General features: G+C 45.5%; 1 protein-coding gene across 2 annotated transcripts; it reads left to right on the top strand.

Annotated features, from left to right (window-relative positions):
* The first annotated feature begins 5,092 nt into the window (after positions 1-5,092).
* On the top strand, positions 5,093-12,244 carry Rnaseh1 (ribonuclease H1). Of its 2 annotated transcripts, none has more exons than XM_074049090.1 (8): positions 5,093-5,286; positions 6,155-6,270; positions 7,257-7,328; positions 8,501-8,600; positions 9,738-9,792; positions 10,134-10,218; positions 10,745-10,869; positions 11,943-12,244. In XM_074049090.1, exons 1-8 carry the CDS (start codon positions 5,159-5,161, stop codon positions 12,027-12,029), a joined length of 768 nt encoding a protein of 255 aa, XP_073905191.1. In that variant the 5' UTR covers positions 5,093-5,158; the 3' UTR covers positions 12,030-12,244. The 2 variants fall into 2 exon arrangements, with proteins under 2 accessions (XP_073905191.1, XP_020012383.2); XM_020156794.2 differs by having other exon boundaries at positions 7,257-7,421.
* The last annotated feature ends 8,892 nt before the right edge of the window (positions 12,245-21,136 follow it).

Below are 21,136 nucleotides of genomic sequence, written 5' to 3'. Positions count from 1 at the left end.
CTCATATTGATATTACCAATTTGGTTCTAATGAGGCAGTATTCCTTTAAAATTCTTGATTCTATAAATACATCTCCTTTATGCTTACTTGATTACTAAACACATAGCATAAAAATACTTTCTTTTTTGTCAGTGTGAGAAAATAAGCTCAAAATGATAATAATTCAATAGTAATGTACATTCTACAATTACTTAAATTCAAAATGTAATGATTGGATTTGTAGAATACCATTGGATGCTTAGTCTAGCTTTTATCCAAACCTCATCTGTAGACTATATGTAGACTATATGTCTACATGTAGTCAAGTCATATCCAATGGTGTAATTACAAACAATAGTTCAATGAAAAAAACCTATGCATGTAATTTTCATGCTTTTGGAAAAACAACGGCAGGATAAATTTCTAGAACTGAGATTTTATCATCAAAAAGTAAAAGCACCTGTGAATGACCTGGACAGAGCCTTCCTTCTGTGTCCTCGCTTAGCAGAAGGGGCATTTATCCTGAATGTGGAGCCAGTCACACCATCACTTTGGAGGACAGATAGGCATTTTTGAGGGGATAATAACCCTCAATCTACTGCAGGAGGCACAATACCTTGTATTTCTTTTCTTCTTTCTTTTTTTTGGTGGCACTGGGGTTTGAACTTGTGCTGGCCAGGCAGGTGCTCTACCACTTGAGCCACACCCCCTGGCCCCCAAAACCTTACATTTCTAACTAGCTCCCTGCTGGTGCTTTTCTAGGAACCACACTGGGAAACAAGGAGTCAGCCAGGTGAAGCTGGGAACCCACAGCAGCAGGGCACTCACTGCAGCTGGACCAAGACAGAACTGCTGGGCTGGGAGATGGACAGTTAAAACCCAAGACCTGCTACTTGTTAAACCAAGTGCTATGTTGTGTACAAGTACATAAGCAAGACCCCGTGCTGGAGTGCATCAGAGACGTAGAAAACGCAGAGGGCGGACGAACTTCAAATTCAATCTCTCCCTTCTTTGCATGGGAGATGAATTTACAGACCTGTCGGTCTGGTCCAGAATTGATAAACTCACAGAAAGTCCTTTCTCTCTCCTCCCTTAGTGCACAGGGCTGTCATTGTTTCTATTACCTACTGGCCAGTGCAAGTGAAACGAACATGCAAGCTGGGATAGAGGTGAAGTTCTTGTGTGCCTGTGCTTGGCAGAAGTGAGGTCACAGGCTATTCACACAGTTTCAAGGGCGCTCATGCCCTTCAGGCAACAGAGCCTGCCAGGCGGATGGAAGGTAACTGCTCATATGTTAGTAAGGTGCAGAAATACTTGCAAATTATATGTTGATTACAAATACAACGTTTATGTATACCAATAATACAAATGATTGGCATATAATGATTTGCTCATCTTCAATACTGTCATCAAAGCAACACATTCAGGGCAGGGGACTTTTAGCTTAGAGGCAGTGCTTGCCTAGCTATGTGTGAGGTTCTGATTTGCTCTCCAGCATGGTGGTGGGGATGGGGAAGGCTTTTGTTGGACACCGAACTGCCATTAATTTTGTGAAGCAGTAAAATGACAAAAAATGAGTGCGGTATGGAGGCCGTGCTAGAGCGTCAGGCAATGTGAGGGGTGAGGGCTGGCACAAACCCTATCTTAGCCGATATTCATGCCACCAAACATGGGTCGTGGTCTCCATTTTTCACAGAAATAAAGAGACTTTAAACAACTCACCAGAGTCACAGAGGTGGTGAATCCTAGAGCTGGAACTTGAAGGTAGGGCATGTGGACTTCAGAGTCCAGGGGCAGGGGAACAGAGGCACTGGGTGAGAAATGGTTCCCATTTGCCCCTGCGTTTCCATCATGCTACTTTCCAGGGAGTTGTCATTGCCCCTCCACTTGACCTACACAGCAGTTTTGTGTTTGTGGTGCACCAGACACCTTAACCCCATTTTTCCAGTGAGGAAACTGAGGTCTTTTTTTTTTCATTTTTCTTTTATTATTCATATGTGCATACAAGGCTTGGTTCATTTCTCCCCCCTGCCCCCACACCCTCCCTTACCACCCACTCCACCCCCTCCCTCTCCCCCCTCAATACCCAGCAGAAACTATTTTGCCCTTATTTCTAATTTTGTTGAAGAGAGAGTATAAGCAATAATAGGAAGGACCAAGGGTTTTTGCTGGTTGAGATAAGGATAGCTATACAGGGCATTGACTCACATTGATTTCCTGTGCGTGGGTGTTACCTTCTAGGTTAATTCTTTTTGATCTCACCTTTTCTCTAGTTCCTGGTCCACTTTTCCTATTGGCCTCAGTTGCTTTAAGGTATCTGCTTTAGTTTCTCTGTGTTAAGGGCAACAAATGCTAGCTAGTTTTTTAGGTGTCTTACCTATCCTCACCCCTCCCTTGTGTGCTCTCGCTTTTATCATGTGCTCATAGTCCAATCCCCTTGTTGTGTTTGCCCTTGATCTAATGTCCACATATGAGGGAGAACATACGATTTTTGGTTTTTTGAGCCAGGCTAACCTCACTCAGAATGATGTTCTCCAATTCCATCCATTTACTAGCGAATGATAACATTTCGTTCTTCTTCATGGCTGCATAAAATTCCATTGTGTATAGATACCACATTTTCTTAATCCATTCGTCAGTGCTGGGACATCTTGGCTGTTTCCATAACTTGGCTATTGTGAATAGGGCTGCAATAAACATGGATGTGCAGGTGCCTCTGGAGTAACAGTCTTTTGGGTATATCCCCAAGAGTGGTATTGCTGGATCAAATGGTAGATCGATGTCCAGCTTTTTAAGTAGCCTCCAAATTTTTTTCCAGAGTGGTTGTACTAGTCTACATTCCCACCAACAGTGTAAGAGGGTTCCTTTTTCCCCCGCATCCTCGCCAACACCTGTTGGTGGTGGTGTTGCTGATGATGGCTATTCTAACAGGGGTGAGGTGGAATCTTAGCGTGGTTTTAATTTGCATTTCCTTTATTGCTAGAGATGGTGAGCATTTTTTCATGTGTTTTTTGGCCATTTGAATTTCTTCTTTTGAGAAAGTTCTGTTTAGTTCATGTGCCCATTTCTTTATTGGTTCATTAGTTTTGGGAGAATTTAGTTTTTTAAGTTCCCTGTATATTCTGGTTATCAGTCCTTTGTCTGATGTATAGTTGGCAAATATTTTCTCCCACTCTGTGGGTGTTCTCTTCAGTTTAGAGACCATTTCTTTTGATGAACAGAAGCTTTTTAGTTTTATGAGGTCCCATTGATCTATGCTATCTCTTAGTTGCTGTGCTGCTGGGGTTTCATTGAGAAAGTTCTTACCTATACCTACTAACTCCAGAGTATTTCCTACTCTTTCTTGTATCAACTTAAGAGTTTGGGGTCTGATATTAAGATCCTTGATCCATTTTGAGTTAATCTTGGTATAGGGTGATATACATGGATCTAGTTTCAGTTTTTTGCAGACTGCTAACCAGTTTTCCCAGCAGGAAACTGAGGTCTTAAAGGGTAAATTAGGCTGGGCATGCTGGGCAGGACCTGTAATCCCAGCTACTCGGGAGGCAGAGATCAGGAGGATTGCAGTTGGAGGCCAATCTGGGCAAAAAGTTAGTGAGACTCCATCTCAATCTATAAGCTGGACTTGGTGGCGTTATTGGAAAGCTGGACCTCTGGACTCAATGTCAGCGAACAAATAATGAGAACAGGATTTGGAGGAAAGGAAATTTGTCAGATGAATAGATGAATAGGAAGATGGAGCAAACCTATCAAAGGTCTGTCAGCCCTCTTCTAAGAGACAATGTTCACCTTTTAAAAGGGAGCTCAGAGGCTCAGTCCCACAACAGGTGCTGGCCTTGATTCTCCTGGTTTACCTGCCCCAAATCTCTGAAGCTGTATGTTTTGGTTAACACGTTTACTCTTGGTCTTAGAGGTGTGTATGTGGGGGGCCGCGGAGGGGGCGGCGCACTGAGAGAGAGAGAGAGAGAGAGAGAGAAAGAGAGAAATGTCAGTTTGAATAACAAGCATAGTAGCCTAGCCAGCATGCAAGCTGAATACACCAACAGTTTTTCACTTTTGTAGTCCTGGTTACAGTGGTGCCACCTGTAGTCCCAGCTATATGGAAGGCAGAGGTAGGAGGATGACAGTCCAGAGCAGTAACTCATGAGACCCTATCTGAAAATAACTAAGGCAAAAAAGGGCTGGGAGTGTGGCTCAAGTAGTAGAATGCCTGCCTAACAAGCTAGAGGCCCTGAGTTCAAACTCTAGGACCAAAACAGAACAGCACTACCCTGCTTGTCACTCACTTTAAGGGCACATCAGTTAAATAGCCTAAGTGACAAAGCTACTTGTCTCCGGAGAGCTGCAGTTAAAAGGCTGTCGTTTCCAGGGCTACAAGGGGACATTTTCTACTGAGACCAGTTTGAGAGGGTGTCACCAAGAGGGTATTTGAAAAAACAGACTTTTCAGTAGAAGGAAACTCTGTACTTGATTTTGCGAGCCGGCCATGACCTCCCAGGAACTTGGAACAACTGAGTGAATTTTGAAGTAAGGGCTGGAAGACAAAGCAGGGTGCAGAAAGAGGAAAGATAAACTAGCAGCACCTTCTGACAAGGCTTAAGAGAGTCAAACACCAAGCGTTGTTTATTCACAGGCCTAACTCTTCCTCTGGGACGACGTATCTCCTTTTTTTCTTTTTTGGCAGTATGGGATTTGAACTCAGGACCTCACACTTGCTAGGCACGCTATCACGCCAGCCGGTTTTTGTGTTGGGAATTTTCGAGATAGGATCTCTCAAGGGTGTGGGGGGCTTCAAACCACGACCCTCCTGATCCTTGCGTCCCAGGTAGTTGGATTACCGGCGCGAGCAGGGGTGCCCGGCTTCCATTTAATAATACACCGCTAAGACAATGCTGCGCGTCCATGAGAGTTACTCGTTTTTCACTGGCATCCCCCTGGCCCAACGGCACAGGGAGAAGGCAGGGTGGGTAGCGCCCTGCGAAGGTGCGCACACCATTGCCACGAGGGCCGCCGCGCACCCGCAGGGGCGCGCTGACATCCGGGAACTTGAGCTGGCCGCGAGGCGAATGGCCCCAGGCCACGCCCATCCGTGCGTCATCTTCCAGCGCCGCCACCGGAAGTGTGGCGTTGCCTGGGTCGCCCTGCAGCCGGCATGCCGCCCGGTGCCGGGCAGTGAGCGATGCGCTCGCTCGTCCTCTTGGGCCGTAGAGTCGCTCTGGCAGCCGGGCGCTGCGGCCACGGCTGTTGCGAGTTCGCGATGTTCTACGCGGTGAGGAGGGGCCGCAGGACCGGGGTCTTCCTGACCTGGTGAGTGGGTCGCCCCGGTGTCCGGGGACGGCCGGCTGCGCCCCGCCTGCCGCCCAGCCCGCGCCCCGCGGGCTCTCGAGGCTCCACTCTGCCCGAGTTCCCTGTGGCGTATTCGAAGCGCCGCACTAGTTTGGGGGCCGCTGGGGCCTTCCGTGTAGTCCTTGTTGCAATGAAAGGATCCCCCAAAGGTGACACGTAATCACTGCCAACCAGAATTTACTGGAGGCTTCCGAGTCAGCAAATTGAAGACCTAATTTGACATTTTTAAAAGCAGAAGCCCTCGGAAGTTGGTGTTGGAGTCGGGTCCCTGTAATAGCGCGGGAGTGGGCGGGATTTCGTGGGTGGCTCCCGCGGTCAGGCGCGCAGCGGGTGAGTAGGCGCCCCCGGGAGTTGGGTCTCCCCGGCCGGCTGGAACCCTCCCTCGGTGTGACATCAGGGATACTGTAGGGGCACCCCGTCCCCTACGCACCGCAGCCGCAGGGTTGAAGAAGAAGCATCTCACGTGCTGGCCCTTTTGCTGTAAAGAAGAGATTAACAGATGTTTTTCAAAGCCCCAACATTTTGGTCTGCTTTGCTTTCGAGATGTAGCGTACTGGCTGGCTGGCATATTGCAGGACAAGGGCTTTTGAGTAAGATAAAACCGTAAGCTATTAGGTGTGAGTGGTAGCCTGTGCTTTTTCACGCTATTCTCAGCCTAAGACAATAATCTCGGATTGGAGGTGTGGCTCAAGCAGTACAGCGCCTGCTTTGCAAGCGTGAAGCCCCGAGTTCAAACCCCAGTCCACCAAGAAAAAAAAAATCTTAACCAATTAAAAAGGAGATAAGTAATGAAAGAGGGAGGAGAGAGATGATGTGACATCTTTTGCAGGAATGAATGCAGAGCACAGGTGGATCGGTTTCCTGCTGCCAGATTTAAGAAATTTGCCACAGAAGATGAGGCCTGGGCCTTTGTCAGGAGCTCTGGGAGCTCAGATGGTTCAGAAGGTACTCGTCTCACATTGGTGTGTCGTTTTTACCTATTCAAAGCCTGTGTATACCAAAGCCAGATGTGTTTGGTAAACACAGTGTGGGAGGAAGGGAATACTATGATTGCATACGTTTTCCTCTTGTACAGGGTAGAGTTAAAAATAGCAAGTGTTAGAGACAGACCAGGACTCACATCTGTTGAGTGTTGAGACATGCCAATGTTATAGGGCATAATTTCTTGTTTGTTTGTTTTAGTTTTTTATCTTATTTATTTTTGCCGTACTAGGTTTGAACTCAGAACCTTGTGTTTGCTAGGCAGGTGCTCTAGTACTTGAGCCACACCTCCAGCCCCCTTGTTTTTGTTTTGTTTTTTAAATTTGCACTGTTACTGGGCCAAATAGGCCTTCTTCTTGTAGTCTTATTTTCAGGGGCAGCGTCTCACTATGTAGCCCAGGCTGGCCTTGAACTTAGGGTTCTTCTGCCTCAGCCTCCCAAGTGCTGGGCTTACAGGAGCCTGCACCAGCATGTCCAGCCTAGTGTCCATGTTCCTCCTGAGGAAAGAGCCCCTCAGGTTTTTAAATTGTATGATTCCTAAAGAATCATCTCTGTTAGCTCCATAAAAACCAGATTTTATTTTCAACAGAAGCCTTGCTATTGCCTTCAGAATGCCTATATCAAGCTTATCTTGGAAAATTTCTGATTATTTCACAGGACATCAAAGTTTTAAGATGCTGTGTTCCAAGACATTCCCTCTTTGTAGGACCACATACAGAGGGCATTCAAATGTGATTTAGTGGTATTAAATAAGTAAATTACCAGAATTCTTGAATTTTTAAAAAATTCTCATTTCTTTTATTTATTTTTTGTGGTACTGGGATTTCAACTCAGGTTTCCTAGCAGATGCTCTGCCACTTGAGCCATGCCCCCAGTCTCAGAATTCTTGATTCTTAAGCATTTTATGTTATGCTCCATGATGCTGGCTCATGATAGACTATGTCTTTCAGGGCAGAAAAATACGTGTGTACCAGAATCACAGGTGAAAGCCAGCAAGAGATTCCGGGAACCTTTGGATGAAGGTGAAGATGAAAATAAAGAGCCATGTGCAAAGCAGACAAGACAGCACACAGAATTAACTCCTCCAGCTAACAAGGACACTTTTTCTTATATGGGTGTGTCTTTCTTGGGTTGAAAATTTTAATGTAACACTTAGGAAACATACCAATGTAAGAACCTTTTCCACTTGTAAATGGAAGAAATTTAAACGGATCTTTACCCCCATTCTTTTCTGTAAAGGTTTTTTTAGAAATCTCTTTAAGAGCACTATTATATAATTAGTCAGATATCAAATGGTACAAAGTTAATTGAGCTTTTGAATGTTCTCATTTTTTTTTTATTTTATTTTTTTTATTTTGTAGTACTGGGGTTTGAACGCAGGGCCTACAATTTGAGCCACTCCACCAACCCTTTTATGTGATGGGGTCTTTCGGGATAGGGTCTCCCGAACTATTTTGCCTGTGCTGGCTTCGAACCTCGATCCTTCTGATCTCTGTCTTTTAAGTAGCTAGGATTACAGGCTGAGCCACTGGTGCTCAGCACTTTTGAATGTTCTAAGGAAACATTTTAATATTTTGAAACACAAATATTCCCCCTGCATGTGGTACTTGGAGTTTCTGAGGGTAGGAAAAAAATGTGGAGACTTCAGCTCTAAATAAGGAAGGCCTTAGCACAAGCACTCACGCACTTGTGGCCTGTGCTGAGAAAGTGCTGCTGGCCACAGGAGCCTGAGAGCAGCCTCGAGTCTCATTTCTGCCTGCTCTTTGCAGCTTTAGTAGACCCACACTTCATTAATGGCAAATGTTCTGAGAACAACAGATCAGTGTATGTCAGAGGCCTTGATTCTGTTGGGGGTCACAGTCATGCCAAGGCACTGCTTTCTCTGGAAGGACCTTACTGAAAGTAAAGGTGACCTGACGCAGAGAGGGACAGCATCTTGTTCCCCTGAGATGTAAGAACAGGTCTCGCTGCAGCACTGGCAGTTTTGCAAGGTGATTACCTTCACCTTGAAGTTGCTTGGCATGTAGGACTGAGCAGAAAGTGCCCATTCCCTGTGGGGATTCCTGACAAGTTCCTACATGGAAGCTTAGCACTGTAAAGTCCCTCTGGGTTTAAAGTGGTAATTGGTAACATCTGAAGTGAGTTTCAGACTTAAGTATTGTCAGTTCAGCAGCACTTACTATTTCTCTCATAGGAGACTATGTGGTCGTCTACACTGATGGCTGCTGTTCCAGTAACGGGCGCAGGAGAGCACGTGCAGGAATTGGTGTCTACTGGGGGCCTGGCCACCCTTTGTAAGTAAACAAAGCTAAGTTGTTTAAGCATCAAATTTTACCAAATCATATTCCAAAGCAGAGGCAAGATCTGCTTATTATTTTGAGTTTTTTTGAGATACTGGGTTTTTTTTTTTTTTTTTAACTGAGGGCCTCATGCTTGCTAGGCAGGCGCTCTACCACTTGAGTCACACCCTCAGCTTGATTCAGTATTTGGAAAACCTGACAAACAGCTTTGGCACATCTTTGGTTGTGTTGGCACTGAATAGCCTCGTCCTTTGGAATGTCAAATGCTGAGCCTCAGCATTGCTCCCCAGCGCTAATTTTTTTTTTTTTTTTTTTGTGGTACTGGAGTTTGAACTTAGGATCAACACCTTGAGCCATTCCACTAGCCCTTTTTTGTAATAGTTTTTTTGGATAGGGTCTCACAAACTTCCGAACCTCAATCCTCCTGATCTCTGCCTCCAGAATAGCTAGGATTACAGCCATGAGCCACTGGTGCCTAGCTTCCACTTTACATTCCTATGGAGGTGTACAGTTTGTCAAGGTCTTTCTTTGAGACAGGATCTCACCATGTAGCCCAAGTTGACCTCAAACTGGTGATCCTCCTGCCTCAGCCCGAAGCTGGGATTACAGACATGCAGCACAACATCCAGCAAATGCTTTTTTTTTTTTCTTTTTGTACTATTGTTGTTAGCAAGTGCTCTTTGTTGTTGCTATGCTGGGGTTCCAACCTAGGGCCTCATGCATGCTGGGAAAGTGCGGTGCCACTGAGCCACAGCTGTTTTTCCTTAAACATCTCATTTTAACCTCCAAACCCTAAAGGGTTTGCACTAGTGTCTGGATTTAGGGCTTGCCCAAGACAACATGCTTTTTAGGACCAGAAATGAAAGTAATCTTTGACCAGCCATGTTGACACAGGCCCGTAATCCCAGCACTTGTGAGGCTCACAGCCAGCCTGAGCTATGTAGCGAAATCTATCCCAAAAAAAGAAAAGGAAACTTAGAGGCTATTTTTCAATAGAATCTTAGTATTGCTGTTTTTGATTTTTAAAGGCTGTGTCTTTATATGAAAGTTTTATAAAAATGCACTAATTTGTTTTCATCCATTGAGAAGAATAACATTTTTTTTTTTTCCTTTTGTGCTATTTTGAAACAGAAATGTAGGCATTAGACTTCCTGGGCGACAGACAAACCAAAGAGCAGAAATCCATGTAAGTTCTAGATACATGTGTCTACTGTTCCTCAGCATCAACTATGAGCATATCAGCTTTTTTCCCTGTATGTTACTGTCTATGTATAGGAAATAGTCAAAGTCCAAGAGAAACTTTGGAATTAGTAATAATTCTGAAAGATAGGAGTTTTCTAGAAAGATCCTCAGAACTTATTCTAAGTAGGTGCCAACAGGAGAATTTCATGTTTAGTGTTATTTCACACAGAGGATATAATTACCACAGTACGAAAAGAAGAAATGTTTGTTTTGAAGTCGTTGACTGTTAATAATGTAAAAAGTTGAACATTTCTATGTGATGTGACTGTGACTTGTTTTTTCAAGGCAGCCTGCAAAGCCATTGAACAAGCAAAGACTCAGAACATCAGTAAATTGGTTCTGTATACAGACAGCATGTTTACCATAAATGGTAAGCCTTCCTAATTTCTTTTATTTCTTGTAGTGATTTTTAGTTAGTGTGATGGGAAACAGGCATTTCTTTCCCTGGCAGGGGGACTGCAACAGGGCAGGACACAGATGGTACTGGGGATGTCATTTGGTTTGTAACGTATGGAGGAAAGGGTGAGGATTTTGGAGTCCTAATTCTGCTGTCATGAGGTGGGTGCAGCTGTCCTCTGGTAGCAAATGGAGTCCATATGCAGATAATGACTGAGGGTCGTGGGTAGTGACTTCTTTAGGGGATGCTTAAGAGCTGGTGAAGGCTACCTAGAGGAAGTGACAAGCTGATAGCTGTAGGCTGGTGCAGTTAGCGCAAAGGGAGGAGACAGGGTGTTTCAGGTGTGTGCTAAAGAACTAAGCCAGTGATTCACAGCGAGGAAGTGAAGATTCTAGGCCAGAGACTGAGAGCAGTATGGGAGCAGAGCAGGAGTTGGTGCTCATGAGGCAGGAACGGCCGGAACCTGCAGTGGATGAGCAGTGAGTGTGTGTTCTTCTAGGCATAACTAACTGGGTTCAAGGCTGGAAGAAGAATGGGTGGAGAACAAGTACAGGAAAAGAGGTGATCAACAAGGAGGACTTCGTGGAGCTAGAGAAGCTCACCCAGGGCATGGACATCCAGTGGGTGAGTGTGTGCTTCAGTGTTCGTGTCCATGGCTACTGTGACAAGTGCTCTAGATTAGCTAGAGCATAGTGGATCTAGTGATGTAGGTTAAACTCTTCCATGAAGTTAGTGTCATATGTATATTAAACATACTTGATTTTTTTTTTTTAGTCCTCATGCATAGGACTGTTTTAACAAGAACTTTACTGCCTATAGCATATGTTGGCAGTGTGATTTGGGGGCTGTTTGCATCCTTACACTTGTTCATTGTGCATAGTGACGTCTGTCCCAGGCATGCCACGATGTATTTTGTTTAAAACTAGTAAAGTTGGGACTGGAGGTGTGGCTCAAGCAGTAGAGCACCTGCTGCTTTGCAAGTGTGAAGCCCTGAGGTCAAACCCCAGTCCCACCAAAAAAAAAAAAAAAGCAAATAAAGTTATGTGATATGGGTTTTTTTTTCATATACTATATAGTTTTTAATTTAAAAAGTTTTTATATCCAAACAATACAGAGGAAGTTACACTTGCACTCATTATATCAACCCTGCCTTGTTCTGCCTCTTCAGAGTCACCAATGGCAGTTGGTGTATAAACTATGGTTTACTCCAATAAGTGTTGAATCTTAAGAGCCTTGAAAGAGAATAGTGTGTGTGTGTGTGTGTGTCGCATGCATAGACATCATCCATCTGTATCTGCATGTGGTTTGCCTGTGAGCTTGCCAAGTTCCATTGCTAAGTGGGAAGAAAACCACTATGAACAGGAAAATCTAATTTGTAAAGAACAAAATGGACTTTTTGTCCATATGTCCATTGCATAAATGCATTGACACCAGGCACAGTGGCATATAACTGTAGATACACCTACTCAGGAGGCTGAGGCAGGAGGATCATTTGAGCCCAGGAGTTCAAGGTCAACCTGGACAACATAGCAAGACCCTGTCTTTAAATAAAAGAAAAAGAATGTATATTGTGCTGTTCGGAATTGTGTCAGAGAAGGGGAGCTGTGAAGGCAAGCCTTGGCATATTCACTGTGCTCTGCATGCTCAAGCTTCTTAAAAGTGAGTTTGTAGTCATGTAAAAATTTTTATTTTAACAGATGCACATTCCTGGTCATTCAGGATTTGTGGGCAATGAAGAAGCTGACAGATTGGCAAGAGAAGGAGCAAAGCAATCTGAAGACTGAGCAAAGTCACTGAGCCCTGGGGAAACCCAAGCCAGTGCTGCTACTTCTGCACCCTGGTGTTGACAGTACGACCACGGCACAGGCCACTGCAGTAGATGGTGGGCGCAGCTGTCTGTCACAAGCCAGGAAGACATGGTGTGTCCTGTGATAAGCTTTGATAATAAAAAGTGCTTAAAAGTATCAGAAAGCAAACATCTTTGCGATCTGACAACTCTCTGAGATTTCAGCTTTATGCTTATTGGGCTTGACACTCTTTTCATGTTACTGCAGTCTAGCACCAAATAGTTGGCTTAGATTTTTATAAGGAATCAATAAAACATTGGTTGAAGATTCAGATAAGAGGTCTAGAAGTATTCTGAAAGTGTTCATCTGCTTCCCAGTTTGCAGTCTTAAGTCTCCTGCCTTTGCAGCTGACTTACACATCAGAAAAGGTACAGTCCAGCCAGGGACGAGGCTCACAGGAAGACTGCAAGCCGAGTCCCAGCCTCATGTGCTCAGTGTTCCTGTGGGGCAAAGCCTGCATGTAGACGACCTTGGCTCCAAGACCACTCCAGAGGAACCAAGATGTATAAATAAATCTTATAAAAACTTTTCTTATCTCTTTTTCTTAAAAGTACTGTGGAAGTTTAAAACAAATGTTTGACAAGATTGCTTATTTTTAAGTGATTTTTTTTTTACCATAAAATAAAAACATACAGGAAATGACACAAAACAAATGTATTGCTTATTGAATTATTATTACGAAGTGAATGTCCTTATATCTACCACTCTGGTAAGGACTAGTACTTGGATATTCCAGAAGGCTCTCCAAGGGTCTCTCCAAACATAGCCCTCCTTCCTTTTCTCCCTTCAAATGTAATCCTCACTTTTGTAGAAATGACTTCCATGCTTTTCATTTTTTTTTCCTTTGAGACAGAGTCTTGATATGTAGTCTAGTCTAGCCTCACACTTGCAATCCTCCTGCCTCAGCCTCTTATATGGGATGTCAGGTGTGCCCCGCCATCCTAGGCACGTTCTTGCACTTCTGGATTGCAGTTTAGTCTTATTTGTTTATATTGATTTAACTTGGTATTTCTTATGTCTTTTAATTTGCAGCCCCCTTCATTTCATTGTTTTCCTTAAAGTTTATCTGTGAAAGAACCCAGACCATTGTCCTGTTGTCTTAGTCTGAGTTTTGCTGATTGTTATACAAATGTGACAGTGAACCAGGAAGCAGACAGTGGATTGCTTCCTCTAGCCCAGATTTACAAAGCTCTGTTCTTTAAACCCAAATATTCAGAAGGTTAATATATTTTAAGGTCAGTAACTCAGGAAATGGGCAAAGGCTTTTTGACTTACGACTCAGTCTGTGAAACAAAAACACTACACATAAATGCAAAGGAACACACAAAGATTTTGAAAGCCATGAACCAAAACAAACTAGGAAAAGAATTTGCAACTCGTCACAAAGGATGGATTTCTCCAATTCATAAGTAACTTCTAGAAATTTGTTCCCAGAAAAAGAAATACACCCTTAAGCAATGAAAATTGTTCACCTTCACTCAGGAGAGAATGCAGATGAAGATGATACTGACACAATCTGCCACATCAGTAGATTCCAGACACTGCTGAGGCTGTGGGGAAGTCATGCTCACCTGTTGGTGTTAGGGCAGATGGTGTCACTCCTGCCTGCCAAAATGGTAGGTATGTTTCTCTGATACTTCATCCCTGCTCTGCAGACTGATGCTACTGCACAACTGCATGCATGGTTGTAATATCAGAAACTAAACAATGCTGGGCCCTGGCCACATCAGCTGTGGAGTGACAGCCTTGGAAAGAGTGGTAGCTACCAGAAGTGTTGGGTGCTATTTGGTTGTGAAGGTGATGGCAGCAACCATATCACAGGGTGACTAATGCACAGCACTGGGGGTGCCAAGGACACAGTGCAAAAGGACTCTTCCAGATAGTGCTTTCTGCAGGTCTCACTTTTCAATCCCAAGCTCTCATACAAAATAGATCACAGCAGCTTAGAGTTGGGTGGAGGCTCAGAGGTCCATTTCTCAACAGTCTATAACCTTGACAATAAATGAGTATAAGACCCTGGAAGCAGGAAAGAATAGTTATGTTCATATCTGATAAAATGGGATTTCAAACCAAAATTAATTAGAGACAAAGAAGGTCACTTCTGGGCTGGAGACATGGTTCAAGTGGTAGAGTGCCTGCCTAGTAAGCACGAAGCCCTGAGTTCAAACCTTGGTGCCACAAAAAAAGTCATTTCGTATTAACGAAGGGAACAATCCATTAAGAGGTGACAACAATTACACACCAAACATTGGCAAACCCAACTTCATTAAACACTACTTGGGCTCACAAGCACAGATACACCTCAAGACAGTAACAGTGGCAGACTTCACCCTACTCACAAACAGGTAACCCAGGCAAAAAATGAACAATGAAACTTCAGAATTAAGCAGCACTGTACATCAAATGGACTTAACAGACATCTATAGAATAATCCAGCAGCTACACAATGCCCATTCCCAGAAGCCCACAGAACATTCTCCAAAATAGATGAATTTAGGACATGCGGCATGTCTTAAATATTTTAAAAATGAAATGACCTCACAATGTAATAAAACTAGAATTCAACAAAAGAAATTTCAGAAAACATAAACATGGAGACAAAGCAGCACATTGTTGAACAACCAACAGGTCAGCGAAGAAATAGGTTGGAAATAAATCCTATGAGTTCGTGGAAATGAAAACAGAACTTACCAGAACCTTTGGGGTACAGCAAGGGCAGTGTGAGAAGTCTATAGTTACGAGCACCTACATAAAAGAGATTTTAAATAAAAAGCTTAATGATGCACCTCTAGCTCTTAGAAAAACAGAACAAGTCAATCTGCACCACCACAGTCAGCTTTTCAGGTTGAGATGGTTGAGATGGGGTCTTGGGGTCTTGAGAACTTTTTGCCTGGGCTGGCCTTGATCTGTGATCCTCCTAATCTCCATCTCCTGTCTCAGCCTCACTAGTGCTGGGATTACAGGTGCACCCCAACACCTCTGGTGCTCTACTTGACTCTGAGGAACCAATCTACTTTTTTCCAAAGCTGTTGTACCATCAAATAATGCTTTATGGCTGTGCACTGGTGGCTCACTTCTATAATCCCAGCTACTCAGGAGGATTGTGATTTAAAGCCAGCCCAGGCAAAATAGTTCATGAAACCCCATCTTGAAAACGCCTAACACAAAACAGGGCTGGTGGTGTGGCTCAAGTGGTAGAGCACCTGCCTAGCAAGTGAGAGGCCCTGAGTTCAAATCCCATTACACAAAAAAAGAATGGTGCTTTATGGTTCTGTTGATGTTGCTTTTTCTCCTTTTCTCCTCACTTGCTAGGCAAGTGCTCTGCCTCTCCAGCCCTGTTTTTGTTTTGTTTAGCTTTGGTTTTTGAGATGCAGTCTTGCTATGTTGCCCAGGTTGGCCTTGCATTCCTGAGTTCAAGTGGTCCTCCAGCCTCAGTCTCCTGAAAGCTGAGATTACAGGTCTGTGCCTCCATGCCCTCCTTAAAAATGACATTTTCTTAGTGAGCCCTCCCCTGTCTGCCAATTGACAAGTTTTCATCCATTTTTCTTTTCCTTCTGTTATCACCATGTGACCTCCAGGGATGAGCCCTGTGCCCCTCCTCCCAGCTCTGCGGTCAAGACCTTGCATGGGCTGAGGCCATGGTGGGAGGGTGCACACCACAGGACTCTGTGAATGCAGCAGGTTGGCCCCAGCTCTCCTGGGCTGTTGCCCAGCCTTCGCCAGCACACACTGCAGCTATTTCTCCTACACGTGTTCATTTTCTCTGCTTGCCATTAGAAAACAAACTCCCCAGGGCAGGAGTCTTGTCTTTGTCCCCTTCTCCACTGCCAGTGCCAGGCTCCCCGAGGGCTCCGTGCAAGTTTACTGAAAGCGTGTGCACAACACCGGGAGGGGCACAGCACAGCACTGCTGTGGAACACTTTCTAAACTTTTTCCAGCCATTTGCATACGTGCTTCTCATCTACACAACACGTCTTGGCACTCTCTCTTTTTTTTTTTGGTGGCACTGGGGTTTGAACTCAGGGCCTCACACTTGCTATGCAGGCGCTCTACCACTTGAGCCACTCCACCAACTCCCCGTTCTTTTTTTAAATGGGTGTTCAAATATGTATGTCATAATGACCTAAGTTTAGTAAGTGAGCCAACCTTGAAATCTTTGGGCCAATTGACAAAACAGTGTAACAGCAAGAATGATTAAATATGCCAGACGTCGGAGCAAAAAGGAGCACTTTTCCTGAGGTGAATTTGAGCCAAACCCCAAACAACTTCGCCATAAATACCTATGAAATTAGAGTACTGCTCCTACCTGTTACCAGATGTGCCTGCACCCACGTCTGGGCTATGTACTGTTTCTATATTTTCTTTGCTTTACTAATAATGAGTTTTCTTGGTCTCTTCCTTGATGTGTCCTAAAATTGTTTTTTGAACAACATAACAAACTCGGTACCCAAGGACCACATGGGAAGCCTCCTCCTTGCAGTGACCTCCTCCCTGGAGCATCCTGGCTGAAGCCAGTGCTGTCAAAGCATAGCGGGGGACTCATCAGCCAAAGATGAGGCTGGGAGGACGCTCCTTATCTATACTGCAGTCTTGGAACCCCATCTCGCCAGCAATGCCGGCATAGCTTCCCTGTGCCCGCTCCTACTGGCACACTGCACAGCCTGTGCTTTAAAACCCATGGGATCTTAGCTCACTGAAATGAGCAACTTGACCCAAAGAAACTGCCTAGGCCTGGGGAGCCGGCAAATCCTGCTTCCAGAGGAGTGGCCCTGGGCTTGGGAGGGGTTTAAGGTAGAAAGTGGGCAGAGTCACTGTGCACAAGCCTCTGCAATGCTGGAAGCAAGCGGTGGCAGGAAAGTTTGGGGCCACAAAATCGGAAGAGTGATTCCTTGAACCTCAGTAGAAAACACAGCCTGCCTGAGCTTAAAAGAGGATCACTGCAGCCGCAGAGCTGAGAAGAGCCAGCAGAGATGGCTGGCTCAGGGCTGGAGAGACAGAAATGGGGCCCACTGTGGTTGCTGGGTAGTCTCCCTGGCACAGAGATGCCTCCAGTGGTCCTGGGACAGAAGATAGAGGAACAGCACAGTGGAGGGTGTGGACAGAAGGGATGACTGTTGTGTACCAGGAAGACCCCTAGGCTACTGGGCTTTGCACCCAGTGAGGTGGGGGGAGGGTAGAGGAGGAGAGAGTGCACTCCCTGGGGTCTTCTCTTACAGGGTGCCATCACAGAGGCTCCCCTCATGACTTCATCGCCTCCTGACCTCCAAACCCCATCACACTGGGAATTAGAATTTCAGCCTATTAATTCTGAGGACCACAAAGATTCAGTGCATTAAAAACAAGTTACTGAACATTATGCCTGGCCTGATCTCCATTTTGAAAAAAAAAAAGAATGAAGAAGGAAAGGATGGGAGTGAAAAGGAAAAAGAAGAGGATTATATATTTACCATGTAACAAAGTCTTTGCTGGGCACAGCCAGGACTCAGATGGTAAGGCCGGGCCCGGAGGTCACCAGGTGGAAAGCAGGGTGTACCAGATGCTGCCCCCGGGTGCAGAGTGGTCGAGGCAGAGGAAAGGCAGGCAAAGTGCTCAGACGGAGCTCCTCGTTTACTGGGGGAGGCCAGGGAGATGTTGGCCATGCAAACAAGCAGCACATCTCAAACAGCCTGGAAAAGTAATCTTGGGGGGACGCAAAGCTGAGCGAGCTTGAAGACGTTTAGTTCCACGTGTATGCAGACACTGGGGCTCAGTTATGTCCTCCAAAACTCATGGAGTGAAGCCTCAACCCCCAGTATGTCAGCTGGGACTATATTTGGAGCTGGGCCATCATGGGGTGATGGAGGTAAATGAGGCCATTAGGGAGGCCCCAAGTAATCTGACTGGTGTCCTTCAAGACGAGATTGGGACACAGAGATGCCACGAGCCTACAGCACGGAAGGACCATCTGGGGGCCTAGTAGGCGGGCAGCCGTCTAAAAGCCATGGATCAAGGCCTGAGGAGATACCAGATGGGCCAGACCTTGATGTTGGACTTCCAGCCTTCAGGACTGAGAGGACACATTTGTGTTGTTCAGCCTCAGGTCTGCCGTGTTTGTCATGGCAGCGCTAACGAGCTAACACGGATACGAGGGAAAACACTCACAGCGGGGCTCTGGTGACTAACACCGCGGCACTGGGGTTGAGGTGGGATTGGAAGTCCCATGCCCTGTGTCAAAACAAACACAGTCTTGGCTGTGTTTCTTTCTGATTTTTTTCCAACTAACTTGTGTCGAGCACAAATTCGGAAAGCACTGATTAGAGTTGGGCCTCACGTTTTGTCGTGGTTTCTCTTTTAGTTCACCTCCTCGGGCTGATGTCGGGAGCTTGAGCCGAGCCTGGGTGCTGTTCCAGGTTGTGCTGGGAGGGACACCCTGACCGGCAGCCAGGGCGAAACAGAGCGAGGGTGAGCTAGCACTCCAGTACAGGCTGTCCTGCAGGTGCTCCCTGCCTGGACCTGCGAACGCGAATGCCACCACACCTCACATCACACATCAAACACCGTGTCACACTTCATCCACACAGTCACACACACTGCACATCATATACACCATCCCCACACGTACATCTCACACACACTGCACATCATATACACCATCCCCACACGTACATCTCACACACACTGCACACACCGCACACAGCACACACATGCACCATACCTCGCACACCACACATACAAACCACACCACGCACTGACACCACACACACAGAACGTATCAGTGCGCGCGCACACACACACACACACACACACACACACACACACACACGGAGCGCTCTGCTCCTGCCTGCACTGTATTTCTGTTCCCTCGGGGCACTTTTCCCCTCTGACACTCCATTTACTTGCTGCTGCCTAAGTCTTTGAGGGCAGGGATTTGCCCCGTTTGCTTGCTGTATACCGAGGACCTTGAACAGTTCCTGGCAGAGTTGGTACCCAGTGAATACCTGCTGAATAAACTAGAAACAGTGATAATCCAAAAGTCTGAAGTGGGCAGACCCCAGGTCCAGGCTTCCAGCTGGAGGTGGGAGCTGGCAGGCGTGGGGGCAGCTGGCCAGTTTGGCGCCGATGAGATGCTGACTGGAGCACTGGCAAGAAGGGTGTGGAAGGAGGCATGAACTCCCGTGGAGTCCTTGGAGATGTCGGAGCGAAAACGCCTCACGATGTAGGGAATAGTAGGCTCACAGAGACAAAGTTGGGGCGCAGTCACGTGGAGGGTGAGTTTGCCAACTCAGATCCGAATGTGTGGTAGTGAGCTGTCAAGCGTCCTGGAGTCATGATGACGTCATTGACACCTGCCGGGTGAGAATTCATCAGGTTGGCAAAAGTTCCCTTTCAGAAAGGGAGAGACTCCACCCATGTAAATCACATTTCACAGCTACTGTTTTTACCTTCTGGTGCTTTTAAATTACCAGGGCTGAACACAGAGCAATATAAATTCTTTCTTCTTTTCTCCTGAGTATCTTGGATTACAGGTGTGAGCCACCAGCACATGCAGCATCTTTCCTTTTTTCTTCTCTTGTCTCTGCTCTTTTTGTGGTACTGGGATCAAACCCATTGCTCTAACATTGAGGCCTGCCCCCAGTCCTTGTGTTTGTGTACTGTGGAGTTTACCACAGAATGTTCTATGGAACACTTTCTGAATTACTAATGCCTCCCCAAAGCAGTAGAAAGTTCTGTCACCATTAACCAATTTCTTCATTACAAACTGCTATGGTTTGATTGTGTCCCTCAGGGCACAAACTCACAGGGTGGTGGTATTTGGAGGCAGGGCTTTTCAAAGGCAATCAGGATTAGATCAGGTCCTGAGGGCAGGGCCTCGGGACAGCATCAGTGACTTTGAAGGAAGACACAGAGTGTTATCAGTTCTCTCAATTTATGTGACATGAAACACATTTTTGGATAAGTGTTATCTCATTGGAGTGTTTTGGGGACAATATAATGCTGAATCTGATGACAGATGAGGAATGAGGCCAAGGGCCTCACCCAAGAGTAAGTGTTTGGTTTGATTTTCGTCCTGGGAGCAGGGAGGTTTGGGACAATTCAGACATGGTGCAGATGGGCCTGTAGTTTCTCCAGGAAAAATAGCCTAGAGTCTATATAAGTCCTCTAGCTTTACTTCAAAGACATATTAGGACCAAGAGACAGGTTTTCCTTTTAATTAGTTTTAACAAAATTTTGCTGAGTGTGGCCTCCAGGCAGCTATTTCTGAGTGTGGCTTCTTTGTTAAGAAATCTAAACCCATACTCCCTTTTTTCAATTAAAAAAATTTACAAGCACAGATGGCTTGTTTCTTAATTCATAGACAACATAACTTTAAAACTTTTTATTGCAATGTCTCAAATACACACAGAAAATAGAGTTTGATGAAAAGCTATGCACCCGCTACCCAGCTTCAATAATTACCAACATTTGGTAACCCTGCTCTGAATATTCGTCGTACTTGGTATTAGGTATGTCTGAATGTGTCAGTCACTTGTCATGTTCTCTCTCTTCTAGGGCATCTGCCCGTTTCCTTGATGGGTGGGATCTAGGACAGACCTGTACTCATTATAGAGTCAGACTCATTATAGAGTCTTTCTGTTAACCCCATGCTTATTTATAGACAGGCTCTGTGTCTCAGCAAACTTCTATCTTTAGCTCCTTGCTCTCGTTTGCCTCATTTTACCCCGGGGTCCCATATGGCTTCCGACCATTGCCACGTCTGCAGTTACTTGTCGTGCCCACTCTCCCTTAGCATTTTCCATTTCCCAGGAAGTCCCCCAGCTGTTCCACTGGAAAGACATTAACTCAGTTTTGGGCCCAGCCAGGATTTTAGTTTCAACATGGGCCACCGTGGGGCTAAGCTGGGCCTGTCTTGCTCTGGCTGGGTCCCGGAGGGAGAGAACTTGAGGACCAGGCTGAGCACTGTTCTGCTCACCATCTATGTTCTCACTTCCCTAGAAACACAGCAGGCAGGAGACCTGGGCAGTTTGGTATCTGGTGGACATCTGCCTTGGTCAACCCAATCATAG

The sequence above is a fragment of the Castor canadensis genome, chromosome 12 (genome assembly GCF_047511655.1).
Source record: "Castor canadensis chromosome 12, mCasCan1.hap1v2, whole genome shotgun sequence".
NCBI classification, from domain to species: Eukaryota; Metazoa; Chordata; class Mammalia; order Rodentia; family Castoridae; genus Castor; species Castor canadensis.
Note: the sequence above shows the minus strand (reverse complement) of the source record. Positions and strands in the feature narration are given on the sequence as shown.

Excerpts from the sequence above, each read along its gene's own strand:
- Rnaseh1 (XM_020156794.2), top strand. The coding sequence starts at position 5,159 with ATGCGCTCGCTCGTCCTCTTGGGCCGTAGAGTCGCTCTGGCAGCCGGG. Across the intron at positions 10,219-10,744 it reads CAGCATGTTTACCATAAATG|GCATAACTAACTGGGTTCAA; the intron begins GTAAGCCTTCCT and ends GTGTTCTTCTAG. Across the intron at positions 10,870-11,942 it reads AGGGCATGGACATCCAGTGG|ATGCACATTCCTGGTCATTC; the intron begins GTGAGTGTGTGC and ends TTATTTTAACAG.